The sequence below is a fragment of the Brienomyrus brachyistius genome, unplaced genomic scaffold (assembly GCF_023856365.1).
Source record: "Brienomyrus brachyistius isolate T26 unplaced genomic scaffold, BBRACH_0.4 scaffold53, whole genome shotgun sequence".
NCBI classification, from domain to species: Eukaryota; Metazoa; Chordata; class Actinopteri; order Osteoglossiformes; family Mormyridae; genus Brienomyrus; species Brienomyrus brachyistius.
In genome coordinates, this window is record NW_026042328.1 from 2,125,702 (window position 1) to 2,139,367 (window position 13,666).

A 13,666-nucleotide genomic window follows, 5' to 3' on the forward strand; every position below is an offset into this window, starting at 1 on the left:
GTTCTTTCTGCTGGCCCGGTCCTCCCAGATCCCATGTGATATGTTCTGTCAGGTGACCTGGTCCTCCCAGGTCTTGTGTGATGTGATTCTGTCTGCTCTTACACCAGAAAGAATCTCACAGTGAGCTCTTTCTTTCCTGTTACACATCCCATGGATTATAAAACCCTGTATCACTGCAGCATAAATGGAAGAGTTTAATTTTTTTCCGTCTTTCATGAGACATTTCTGAAAGTGTCATAGAAGGATCTAAAAATAACTAAAACATTTTCCCTGTAAGATCTTATCTCCACTTCGAACGTCTCAGGTCAACATGAAGCACAACTGCAACAATATCTCAAACACATTTTTTAACCCCTGCCACTCATTTTATAGACTCACGTCACTAACTAACCTTACGTGCAGTGATCAATTTATTATGCTGTTTATTGCTCCAAAAAGTAATAGCAGGAGGAAAAACAAAAACCACAAAAGCACTTACATCAGATGTGAAATGAGACAGCAAATGTAGTTCCTTTCAAATAAATATTCAGTGTTTCTCAAGTAAAATAAAACAGCCCAATGCAACATCATTTTCCAAATCACACTGTGAATAAAGTTGATGCAGCTCAGCATCAAAGTGAAGCCATGCAGTTCACAGATGAAGCTACTGTTTTGGTTTTTAAGGACCTGCAAGTTTCAGTGGCTCACAATCAGAAATACTACAAATTGTTATTATAGATAAAATGGCTTTTGGTCAATCTCTTTATGCTCTTTTTGTGACGCGTGTAAAACTAAAGGCAGACAGTCCAGCATAGGTGCAGAGCTAAACCGCGAAGCAGGCATAGTGTCAGTATTGTGCTGCTCTCGTTCGGCGAGCTTTTGTTTTCGGTGTCTTCTATCATCATTATACCACTTTCGTCACTATTCAGGTGATCTAAAGATGCCAGAAAATGAGGACACGCTTGCTGCCACCTCATCCCACACATGCCTCACCTCCAAGGGCTTAAGTGGAACAGCTGTGCTAACATAGATGACGTGCTCACGCCTTTTCACCTCACGTTTCCTTGGGCGAAAAGCTGTTTGCGAGGTAAATGCGCCATCATGTTAGCAATCCGCTGCAGGACATGCACCGCTGCCTTTTAACGGTGAGGTGACGCGCCATTCTTGTTCTGCCTAAAACACGCCTTTTAATAATTAAGAGAGTTACAACAACCTTCTTGCGCTTTGTGCTGGCACAAAGACAGTTTTTTCCGTCGTCAAAATGGCAAAATGGATTTGAACACAATGCCCATAGATGTTAGTTGCCCTTTGCGCTTTGTGTTATACCATCACAATACAGAGCCCACAGTGTCAGTGTTAAACTGGGAGGGGTAAGAACCCAAGGTGGGGTTCCCAGAATCCCTTGCTCACCTTGGGTCCGAGAAATCCCTGAGAACCCTGTACTCCGCGCTCCCCCGGATTCCCCTGCACATAAACAAACAGAAACACTGTCAGCCTTGGTGGACAATTGGATGTTTACACAATCACAAAGTCACGAAACACACATGCACAACAAAGAGCCTGTCCCTGTGAAATGCACCAATGGGATGTTTACACAATCACAAACCACGAAACACACATGCACACCAAAGAGCCTGTCCCTGTGAAATGCACCAATGGGATGTTTACACAATCACAAAGTCATGAAACACACATGCACACCAAAGAGCCTGTCCCTGTGAAATGCACCAATGGGATGTTTACACAATCACAAACCACGAAACACACATGCACACCAAAGAGCCTGTCCCTGTGAAATGCACCAATGGGATGTTTACACAATCACAAAGTCACGAAACACACATGCACACCAAAGAGCCTGTCCCTGTGAAATGCACCAATGGGATGTTTACACAATCACAAACCACGAAACACACATGCACACCAAAGAGCCTGTCCCTGTGAAATGCACCAATGGGATGTTTACACAATCACAAACCACGAAACACACATGCACACCAAAGAGCCTGTCCCTGTGAAATGCACCAATGGGATGTTTACACAATCACAAACCACGAAACACACATGCACACCAAAGAGCCTGTCCCTGTGAAATGCACCAATGGGATGTTTACACAATCACAAACCACAAAACACACATGCACAACAAAGAGCCTGTCCCTGTGAAATGCACCAATGGGATGTTTACACAATCACAAACCACGAAACACACATGCACACCAAAGAGCCTGTCCCTGTGAAATGCACCAATGGGATGTTTACACAATCACAAAGTCACGAAACACACATGCACACCAAAGAGCCTGTCCCTGTGAAATGCACCAATGGGATGTTTACACAATCACAAACCACGAAACACACATGCACACCAAAGAGCCTGTCCCTGTGAAATGCACCAATGGGATGTTTACACAATCACAAACCACGAAACACACATGCACACCAAAGAGCCTGTCCCTGTGAAATGCACCAATGGGATGTTTACACAATCACAAACCACGAAACACACATGCACACCAAAGAGCCTGTCCCTGTGAAATGCACCAATGGGATGTTTACACAATCACAAACCACGAAACACACATGCACAACAAAGAGCCTGTCCCTGTGAAATGCACCAATGGGATGTTTACACAATCACAAACCACAAAACACACATGCACAACAAAGAGCCTGTCCCTGTGAAATGTACCTTGGAGCCTTTGAGGCCATCAGTCCCAGGAGGGCCGGTGGAACCAGGAAGGCCCTGCCGGACAAAAACAAAGACTCATTACGCTGTGATCGGTGGGTAAAGTATAAGGTCACACCTGAGGAATACTTCTTGGGGGTGGGGGGTTTACAATGGCATCGAAACTGTTTACACTCATCTCCACACTGTCTATGGAGGTTTGTGGAGGAGAGCAGATATACAAACAGACACTGAAGGGGTGGAATCAGACAATGAAATGTCGATTTTAAGATTAAGACTGAGACCGGAAAAAATTGAGGTTGCTGAGATCTGCGATCACTGCACACTCCTTACCCTGCCTACCTCTCCCAGTGAGCGGCTGAGGGCCCTGCAGTCCTGTCATTCATAAGCTGCTGATTTTATCATATGCAGTGATGCTACCCAGTTTAGTGTGTGACAAAAATGTGTTTTTTTAAACATTTCACCGTACAGTCCTACTGAGTGATAAATAAAATAATTAATAAAGTATTGCATATTAATTGTTTTAGAGCTGAAGATCTTTGCCCGAACCCAATAGGTTCAGTCGGGTTTGGGCTTCATTTCTACCATTTTATATGGGCTCGGGCCGAATTTTGTCTGGCTCGGGCTGAATTCTGTCTGGCTCAGGCCGAATTCTGTCTGGCTCAGGCCGAATTCTGTCGGGCTTGGGCCAAATTCTGTCAGGCTCGGGCCGAATTCTATCGGTCTCGGGCCGAATTCTATCGGTCTCGGGGCTTGTCGGGGCTTTTAAGGCCAAATTACAGCTCTAAATTGTTAAATTTCATATTAACTAAGAGTAATAAAGAACTTAGAAAAATGCCACACACTGATATTTTACGATGATTAGACAGGCATTGCTGATTGACTGTATGCGTACTGTGTCAATACTTTCGAACCGTAGCACATGTGATGTAACATTTTTCCATGTAGTACTTCATGCAGCCAGGAGAGGGCAGCATCACAGCATCTGAACATGGAAGTGTCTTGCGATCTCTGCATTATCCTCTTATTCAGACCTACAAACCTGCCACGACTAGGCAGCATCTCCACGGCACCCGATAACTGATGTCTGAGTTGCTTCTGGTGGTTCAGCTGCTGAAATTGTTGCCTCGCGCCTCTAAGGATGGGGTTTAAACACTACCCCCCCCCGCTGTCACGATGCACACGGTCACCTACCGCCGGTCCCTTTGGTCCTGGCATTCCGGCGAATCCAGGAATCCCCTTTTCTCCCTGTCACAGACGCCACGGAGAGAGCAGGAACGCTCACATCAGCAGCAGCCAGAAGCACAGAAGCACAGAAGCACACCTCGCCGCCCCGTCCCTTTGCGGCATGAAGCTGCACCTCAGCGGCACCCGCATTTAGAGCAGCTCACCTGCCACTATAATCCTAAGAGACTCGCATTTATACTCCTGCATAAAGGGGGCATGTTTAAATAAGCCGGTCAGGACAAGCTACTATGGCCCTCCCTGGATAGATGAGGCTACAGGACCAAACAGATATCCACTATGGTACCATGGGGGGGGGGGGGGGGTTACCTGAGGCCCAACAGGTCCCATGTCACCAGGGAGGCCCTGCAGCCCCTGTCAGCAACACAAAGCAAGGATATAAAGTCAAGAAAGGCTTTACAGTCACGTCAGCCATGCACAGGACACGGAGAAAGCAGATAATGGTCCTGGTGACCATGCAGCACGCAAGAGAGCACAGCAGGCATTTCTGTACAATTATCAGTAATATAGGTGAGACAGACGGAGGACTGCTATCCGTCAACACAACAAAACAGAACATAAAAAACAAGGATGATCACAAGGACAAACGGGTTCCCTCATCCTTCCCTCAGATCAGGTATTCCTGTAGTTTCCCTCAGCAGTGAATGCTACAAGTCAGATATTACAAACACGTGACTAAAATTACATTCTGAGGGTGTAAAACACACCAAGCTGGCATTTTGGGGGCTTATGAAGACACACAGTGCTACGATTATTATCCTGTTCACTTCTTACACCCTGGGGGCGCTAATATTAGAGCCAGTAGGTGTCTTTGACTGTGAGGTAATGAAACAGCCATCTGAGAGGTTGGAGATCAGACCACAAGCAGTTTCATTCACACCAAAAACCAAATGACTAGTCTTTGGTCATTTATTATTTTTAAACTAAAGCCACATCCTTTGAGAAAAGTAAGGTACTGGAATGGGTGTGAATGTCCAATTCGTCTTAATCTTCATATCTTAGACATGGAAAACATTCAATTACTTTTTCCAGAGGACAGACGTTCATGGTGTGAATGGCACTGACCGGGACTCGCCTAGTATTGTGTGTGCACTCATTCATTAGGGCAAATTAACTAACGCAAAGAAGTCTTGCTGTCTGAGTTACTGGCGTCCCAGAAGGGAGGCTTGGTGACAAGTGGAAAAAATCACCTGTAATCTGGCATCAGTTAGTGCAGGTAAACACGGCGTAGAGACTTTTCCGGACAGGACACGACAGCAGCCCCATTCCTACAGGCCTCCTTCCAAAGCCCATTTCTCTCTTCAGCCAGGCTACTAGTGTGTGTTTCTGTCCTGCTACACATTTTCACCATTTGCCATCTTAGCTGGTGCTTCCACCCAAGCTGCCAGTGCATTAGGACGGCTGGTATCGTCCCGGTTAGACACCTTCCTCAAAGGTTTCACTGGCGGATCTACCCTAACCCTAACCCTAACCCAGGGTGCCAGTGCATTAGGACGCCGGTATCATCCCGGTTAGACACCTTCCTCAAAGGTTTCACTGGCGGCTCTACCCTAACCCTAACCCTAACCCTAACCCAGGGTGCCAGTGCATTAGGACGCCGGTATCGTCCCGGTTAGACACCTTCCTCAAAGGTTTCACTGGCGGCTCTACACTAACCCTAACCCTAACCCAGGGTGCCAGTGCATTAGGACGCCGGTATCGTCCCGGTTAGACACCTTCCTCAAAGGTTTCACTGGCGGCTCTACCCTAACCCTAACCCAAGGTGCCAGTGCATTAGGACGGCCGGTATCGTCCCGGTTAGACACCTTCCTCAAAGGTTTCACGGGCGGCTCTACCCTAACCCTAACCCTAACTCTAACCCAAGGTGCCAGTGCATTAGGACAGCCGGTATCGTCCTGGTTAGACACCTTCCTCAAAGGTTTCACTGGCGGCTCTACCCTAACCCTAACCCTAACCCAAGGTGCCAGTGCATTAGGACGGCTGGTATCGTCCCGGTTAGACACCTTCATCAAAGGTTTCACTGGCGGCTCTACCCTAACCCTAACCCTAACCCAAGGTGACAGTGCATTAGGACGCCGGAATCGTCCCGATTAGACACCTTCCTCAAAGGTTTCACTGGCGGCTCTACACTAACCCTAACCCTAACCCAAGGTAACAGTGCATTAGGACGCCGGAATCGTCCCGATTAGACACCTTCCTCAAAGGTTTCACGGGCGGCTCTACCCTAACCCTAACTCTAACCCAAGGTGACAGTGCATTAGGACGGCTGGTATCGTCCTGGTTAGACACCTTCCTCAAAGGTTTCACTGGCGGCTCTACCCTAACCCTAACCCTAACCCAAGGTGACAGTGCATTAGGACGGCCGGTATCGTCCCGGTTATACACCTTCCTCAAAGGTTTCACTGGCGGCTCTACCCTAACCCTAACCCTAACCTAAGGTGCCAGTGCATTAGGACGGCTGGTATCGTCCCGATTAGACACCTTCCTCAAAGGTTTCACGGGCAGCTCTACCCTAACCCTAACCCTAACTCTAACCCAAGGTGACAGTGCATTAGGACGGCTGGTATCGTCCTGGTTAGACACCTTCCTCAAAGGTTTCACTGGCGGCTCTACCCTAACCCTAACCCTAACCCAAGGTGACAGTGCATTAGGACGGCCGGTATCGTCCCGGTTATACACCTTCCTCAAAGGTTTCACTGGCGGCTCTACCCTAACCCTAACCCTAACCTAAGGTGCCAGTGCATTAGGACGGCTGGTATCGTCCCGATTAGACACCTTCCTCAAAGGTTTCACGGGCAGCTCTACCCTAACCCTAACCCTAACCCAAGGTGACAGTGCATTAGGACGGCTGGTATCGTCCTGGTTAGACACCTTCCTCAAAGGTTTCACTGGCGGCTGTACCCTAACCCTAACCCTAACCCAAGGTGACAGTGCATTAGGACGGCCGGTATCGTCCTGGTTAGACACCTTCCTCAAAGGTTTCACTGGCGGCTGTACCCTAACCCTAACCCTAACCCAAGGTGACAGTGCATTAGGACGGCCGGTATCGTCCTGGTTAGACACCTTCCTCAAAGGTTTCACTGGCGGCTCTACCCTAACCCTAACCCTAACTCTAACCCAAGGTGACAGTGCATTAGGACGGCTGGTATCGTCCTGGTTAGACACCTTCCTCAAAGGTTTCACTGGCGGCTCTACCCTATCCCTAACCCTAACCCAAGGTGACAGTGCATTAGGACGGCCGGTATCGTCCCGGTTAGACACCTTCCTCAAAGGTTTCACTGGCGGCTCTACCCTAACCCTAACCCTAACCCAAGGTGCCAGTGCATTAGGACAGCTGGTATTGTCCCGATTAGACACCTTCCTCAAAGGTTTCACTGGCGGCTCTACCCTAACCCTAACCCTAACCCTAACCCAAGGTGCCAGTGCATTAGGACGGCTGGTATCGTCCTGGTTAGACACCTTCCTCAAAGGTTTCACTGGCGGCTCTACCCTAACCCTAACCCTAACCCAAGGTGCCAGTGCATTAGGACGGCTGGTATCGTCCCGATTAGACACCTTCCTCAAAGGTTTCATGGGCAGCTCTCTATAGGCATGAGGTTAACCATCGACCTGCAGCGTCGTACTCCGCCGCCGCCAGCCCTGTCTGTTTGAAGACCCCGGGTTGCCACATCACACGCTTAAAGGAGCTTCTCTGCACGCAGTTTCACAGTTTGTGGGCGTCGTCTGCGGCCCTGAGACTCAGCAGACATATGTGGATGTTTGAAATATTGGGTGTTATAAAATAGGAAAGGTAACCAATGAGGCATGTTATTCCAGCCTTTTCTGAGCCGCCCCCCCCCTTCCCCCCTCTCACGAATCCCACCCCCCAATGTAAACACAAGCAGAACAGTTATTTTGAAGTAAATATCCGCAACTTATTTTAGCTGCCGTCACGTGCCGTGCAGTGAGGGCGTGAACGTCACAGGAATGAAAACAGCCACACCGCCTCTGTCTCCGTATCAAAGTGCAGGTGTCAGCGGCTGGGGGGGGCAGGGGGGTCGCGGCAAAGGGGCCCTTAGGCTCATACCACGTATCCACTTTTAATCTCAGCTGCCCTCAAAAATACAATCAATGATATTGCAGGAGAAACAGCAGTCAGCAGTCATGCTTTTCAACAATATCACGGGAGACTGTTTTATTTAGTTTACTGACTGTCGTAAATAGAGGAATTATTGTAGTATTGCTACAGAAAATTTGCAGAAAATGCCCTTCTTTTAAAATTAATTTCCAGTATGGTTATGGATGCACAATCTGTTTGAGGCACAAATCAAGGTAACTGTGAAAATGCTGATCACCGAGCTGGACGGGGGATTGGCTTCTACATGAGCAGACATCAGCAAATGATTCTATACAGAGACATCCAGCAATACCTTTAATCCCCATACTACACACAGTCGATCATAATACAGTTGAAAATCACAGACTAAAATTGTGCCTTGGTCTTCAGCCAAGACACTGCGTTTCGGTGATGTGACATTTCCGCAAGTAGAACTCACCGGGTCGCCCCGGGGACCTTCAGAGCCAGGGAATCCAGGATCACCTTTCTCACCCTGCAGACATATGAACAAAATTAGTAAATCCACAGCGATCATTGCATTAAGAGTTGTGGTGGTCTGTGGGTAACAATTCCTTGCTCGTGATCGGAAGGTTGCTGGTTTAAATCCCTTGGCTAGCAGAGTGATGTCACAATTGGGCAAAGCCTTTAACCCTGTTGCTCAAGGCACTGGCTGACCCTGGTCTCTCAGTCGCATGTTATTTTGGATAAAGTGTCACTAAATAAATGTCATCTAATGCTATGAAATTGGTGAAAATATGTATTTTCTCCAATGTTCCAACTGCTTATCATGATCAAGGTGGAGGGGGAGTGTGGAGCTGCTCTTGGAGACACCCTAGATGGGACAACAGTCCATCACAGGACACAGGGCAGGGGACACACTGGAGAGGATGCCAGTAAATTAGAGGGCATAGGGCAAGGGACACACTGGATGGAATGCCAGTCCATCACAGGGCACAGGGCAGGGGACACACTGGATGGGATGCCAGTCCATCACAGGGCACAGGGCAGGGGGTACATGAACACACACAAACACACACATTAACATGCAAAATCTACATGCATTTGCACTATAGAAAGGAAGTCACAAAACATTGCAAGAACACAGAAAATCCACATCTGGGTCTGAGGGTGACAGATATTGATTTCATAAACAGGGGCTCGCCTCTTTGGGCGGTTTCAGCGGGTGGTTAGGGGTGCGTTTTGGGTTTGAGTGGTATCCAATTAACATGCGTACAGAAAAGCAGCAATTCCCAAAAACACGCATTTTCAAAGATATAATTAGTCAGCTAGAGGGGGCACGGCCTCGGGGTGGGGCCTCGGGGTGGGGCCTCGGGGGCGGGGCCTTAGCCGGATAATTTTTAACCAGATGTGAAACTGAAGTCGGCTGTTTCAGATGTGGTTACATGATGGTGTAGATAGTGAATAAAGTAACCAAAAAGTTTCATACATACATAAAGATGTTATAATGATGCATCATTCACACATAATTGCACTGACGAGTGAAATCTGTAATTGAATTTTCTTATTTCTATTTGGTCCACAAGCTTTTAGTGGGCGGAGTGGGCCTGTAATGTTCATAATGGGCGATCTGTGCCGCTGAACGCAGCAGGTCTGTGTGTCTCACAGGATGCTGCCTTTGTGGCTGAGAATGAATCCTTTCCCAAAAAGCTTGTGATACACAGTGTTGTTTTCAACAAATATTATATGAAGATATACGGTACGTGATTAAAATGCTGGCGAGGTGCGTAAGCCACCATATACATGAAGGGAATAAAGGAATAGAATCCGGGATTTAAAAGAAAGCACAGATATCCAGTAGGGCTTTGGAATCCCTGTTTTCCATTATTTGCGTTCAGGATCAATAAACAATTTCCAAAAGTCCAACAATAACATGGAACTCAATTGTGCAGAGCAGCAGGCTGTACGGCTGGGAATCGACTGCAGTGAAAGCACGTGCATAACTGGCACTGCAAGAGTGCGAAGCCGAGCGATGTCAGAAGCGAGCTGGCCTGTCCGTATGAGCCCAACATCCGCAATGAAGCCCCGATGTGCTCTGCAGCGAAAATATTCACGTTTTGATTTTAAAAAATGCTAGATTAGATCTTGTGAAAATTACTGAAATTATAATCGCAAAAGCTGTTTGCTTGGGAGCTTAAGTTTAAGTTAAGTTTAAGTCACAGAGTAGAATCAGCAGCTCTGAGATCAGTTCCAAGATCAATTTTAAGGCAAGCAGAGGGAATCTGCCGACAGCTCCGATTCAATATTTATTCAAACGGTTATGTTCCATTAAGCTTCTGTCACACAGAAAAGCCATCCGAAATTAAGCAATTCATTATAAAACGTGTTCAGGTGTGTGTGAAGTGGAAAGTGGAAATCACAGCTAAATAAATTAAGATAAAAAAAAAACCTATGACCATATATATAAACTGAAATAGCTGCAGCTTTTTATGTTAGGAGTCATTTGCAGAGGGGAATTTCACTCTTTCACACTTGACTGCATTGCAAACATCCAAAGCAAATTCGCTTTTAATGTTCACTTCATATTCATTTAAGTCTCTGGACACCAAAAGCTCAGTCCTACCAGCAGCCCTATTGGCTCTGCTGTGTGTTTGTGTGTCTGTGTCCTAACACCCAGCTCACAGCCCCGCAGCCGGTGTGTGTCTGTCTCCTTACACCCAGCTCACAGCCCCATAGCTGGTGTGTGTGTGTGTCTGTGTCCTTACACCCAGCTCACAGCCCCGCAGCCGGTGTGTGTGTGTCTGTGTCCTTACACCCAGCTCACAGCCCCACAGCCGGTGTGTGTGTGTCTGTGTCCTTACACCCAGCTCACAGCCCCACAGCCGGTGTGTGTGTGTCTGTGTCCTTACACCCAGCTCACAGCCCTGTAGCCGGTGTGTGTGTGTCTGTGTCCTTACACCCAGCTCACAGCCCTGTAGCCGGTGTGTGTGTGTGTCTGTGTCCTTACACCCAGCTCACAGCCCCACAGCCGGTGTGTGTGTGTCTGTGTCCTTACACCCAGCTCACAGCCCCACAGCCGGTGTGTGTGTCTGTGTACTTACACCCAGCTCACAGCCCCGCAGCCGCTGTGTGTGTGTGTTGTCTTTTCCGTAGGCTTTACCCGAGGACAGCGCCTCATTCTGACCTTACTGCCCACATCAAGCCCCTCCACAGTCAGCCGAAGGCTCCACATGCGGTAAAGGCTGCCGGTTCACATTTGGGGGGGGGGGGGGGGGGGGGGGGGGGTGCCGGCCGGGGCCCTTCTAATCCAAAATGGGAGGAAAACCCTGGATAAGGTTCAAATAAGCTGTACAATCAAAGGCTTCTTATGCTATATAAATATACAGGCAGGCCCTTCTTGGAGACCGCAGGACCTGCATCGCCCAACCAGGAGGTGCATGATTTGCACAGGATCTGCATCGCTCGAACAGGAGGTGCATGATTTACGCTGGACCTGCATCGCCCGACCAGGAGGTGCATGATTCCTTATGCAAGGGGTATATATGCAACCTTTAATGACTTAAAATTTACAAAAGTTGACTCAATCAGTCAGCGTAACATAATTTGGGAATACGTTGCTTTACTGTTTCCTGAACGTTTGTATGCTTTGCATCACGATCTGTAGCAGCTGGATAAGAACCTTAAATTAGGATCCCGGAGGAGCAGCACGCTGCGTGAGAGTAAGAGCCCTTATTGGTACCGTAATGGCGTGTTAAAGGCTCAGTTAGCTAGGGGTGGGGTACCGCTTTGGGAAGCCACACAAAAAGGGCTGTTTGCCTGCAAATGAGGACCAGCAAAAGATGGCTTCTGGTTTCTATTTCCAGAAGTGTCTGGAAATAGAAGCAAGCAGACCAAACATGTGAGTTACAGGCCCGGTATGGGGGAAGGAAGGTCCATCTCCCACGGGGTGAGCTGTGGGCCCGGCACCGGGCGGGGAAGGTCCATCTCCCACGGGGTGAGCTGTGGGCCCGGCCCCGGGCGGGGAAGGTCCATCTCCCACGGGGTGAGCTGCGGGCCCGGCACCGGGCGGGGAAGGTCCATCTCCCACGGGGTGAGCTGTGGGCCCAGTATGGGGCAGGGAAGGTCCATCTCCCACGGGGTGAGCTGTGGGCCCAGTATGGGGCAGGGAAGGTCCATCTCCCACGGGGTGAGCTGTGGGCCCGGCCCCGGGCGGGGAAGGTCCATCTCCCACGGGGTGAGCTGTGGGCCCGGCACCGGGCGGGGAAGGTCCATCTCCCACGGGGTGAGCTGTGGGCCCAGTATGGGGCAGGGAAGGTCCATCTCCCACAGGGTGAGCTGTGGGCCCAGTATGGGGCAGGGAAGGTCCATCTCCCACGGGGTGAGCTGTGGGCCCAGTATGCGGCAGGGAAGGTCCATCTCCTATGGGGTGAGCTGTGGGCCCGGCCCCAGGCGGGGAAGGTCCATTTCCCATGGGGTGAGCTGTGGGCCCAGTATGCGGCAGGGAAGGTCCATCTCCCATGGGGTGAGCTGTGGGCCCGGCCCCAGGCGGGGAAGGTCCATTTCCCTCAGGGTGAGCTGTGGGCCCAGTACCGGACAGAGAAGGTCCATTTCCCTCAGACTGAGCTGCGGACCCAGTACCGGACAGGGACGGTCCATTTCCCATAGGGTGAGCTGCGGACCCAGTACCGGACAGGGACGGTCCATTTCCCACAGGGTGAGCTGTGGGCCCGGCCCCAGGCGGGGAAGGTCCATTTCCCACAGGGTGAGCTGCAGACCCAGTACCAGGCGGGGAAGGTCCATTTCCCTCAGGGTGAGCTGTGGGCCCGGCCCCAGGCGGGGGAAGGTCCATTTCCCACAGGCTAAGGTCTAAACAGCTCTACACGAGCCAAGGTCTCTTGCCTGACATTTGAATGTCAGTTTCAGATGAGTGCTTAGGAAAGGTCCAGGAGAACCACGTTACTAAGGAACACACATCACACATCGGTTCTGGCTGCGCTCCAGAACAAGCTGCATGGATGAAACTCATCTCACATATTTTCACATATCTTTGAGTTTTCCTTTCTCTCCCAGTAAATGTGCTCTCGTCCTGCGATCCCACCGCTGTGGCCTTTCCTGCTGCTCCCTGCTGCTTGGTGACACATGTTTCCACTGCCAAGCCCAAATAAATTCCCTGTTCCTGCCTCCGAAAGGAACCAGTGATCAAGAAGGTTCCAGCTGCTCGCACATCGCTTACAGTATAAATGCGACGGCGCATTAAAGCAGCGCATGAGCAAAACGGGCCCAGTTCCTCGCAGATTTGTGTGTAGTTAGCGCAGCTTCTGCTCGCTGGCGCCAACAGCTGTGTGTGCCCGGGCACTGCGGGGCGGGGGGGGGGGGGGGTCGCTCTGTGCCCGTCAGATTCAAAAACAAGACTCAAGAGATTGCAAACCTTTTTCTCATCCACTCATCAACTAGTTAAAATGCAAATTTCTAATATCAGGAATTCTATTGTACCATCGAGTAGCTTTATAACTGAATTAAAATGAGCTACAACTGCATTCCTGATATCAGAAACTGGATTTTCAACTAGTTAAAATTTTATTTCTGGTATCAATCGTTGGCACTTTGACTGGTTAAAACTGAATTCCTGTTATTAGAAATTGATATTTTATCTAGTTCCAAATAAATAAATTAAATAATTGAGAAAATGTTTTGAGGCT

The 13,666-nt window shown here is 49.1% G+C and overlaps 1 protein-coding gene across 1 annotated transcript in view; it reads right to left on the reverse strand.

Moving 5' to 3' along the window:
• Positions 1 to 13,666, reverse strand: part of si:ch211-106n13.3 (vWFA and Collagen domain-containing protein) — a 41,625-nt gene that overhangs the window by 9,426 nt on the left and 18,533 nt on the right. The window contains exons 16-20 of the mRNA XM_049000833.1: positions 8,449 to 8,502; positions 4,223 to 4,267; positions 3,863 to 3,916; positions 2,672 to 2,725; positions 1,390 to 1,443 (exon numbers count right to left, since the gene is read on the reverse strand). Coding sequence (XP_048856790.1) covers positions 1,390 to 1,443; positions 2,672 to 2,725; positions 3,863 to 3,916; positions 4,223 to 4,267; positions 8,449 to 8,502 — 261 coding nt within the window. The remainder of the gene's footprint in view (positions 1 to 1,389; positions 1,444 to 2,671; positions 2,726 to 3,862; positions 3,917 to 4,222; positions 4,268 to 8,448; positions 8,503 to 13,666) is intronic.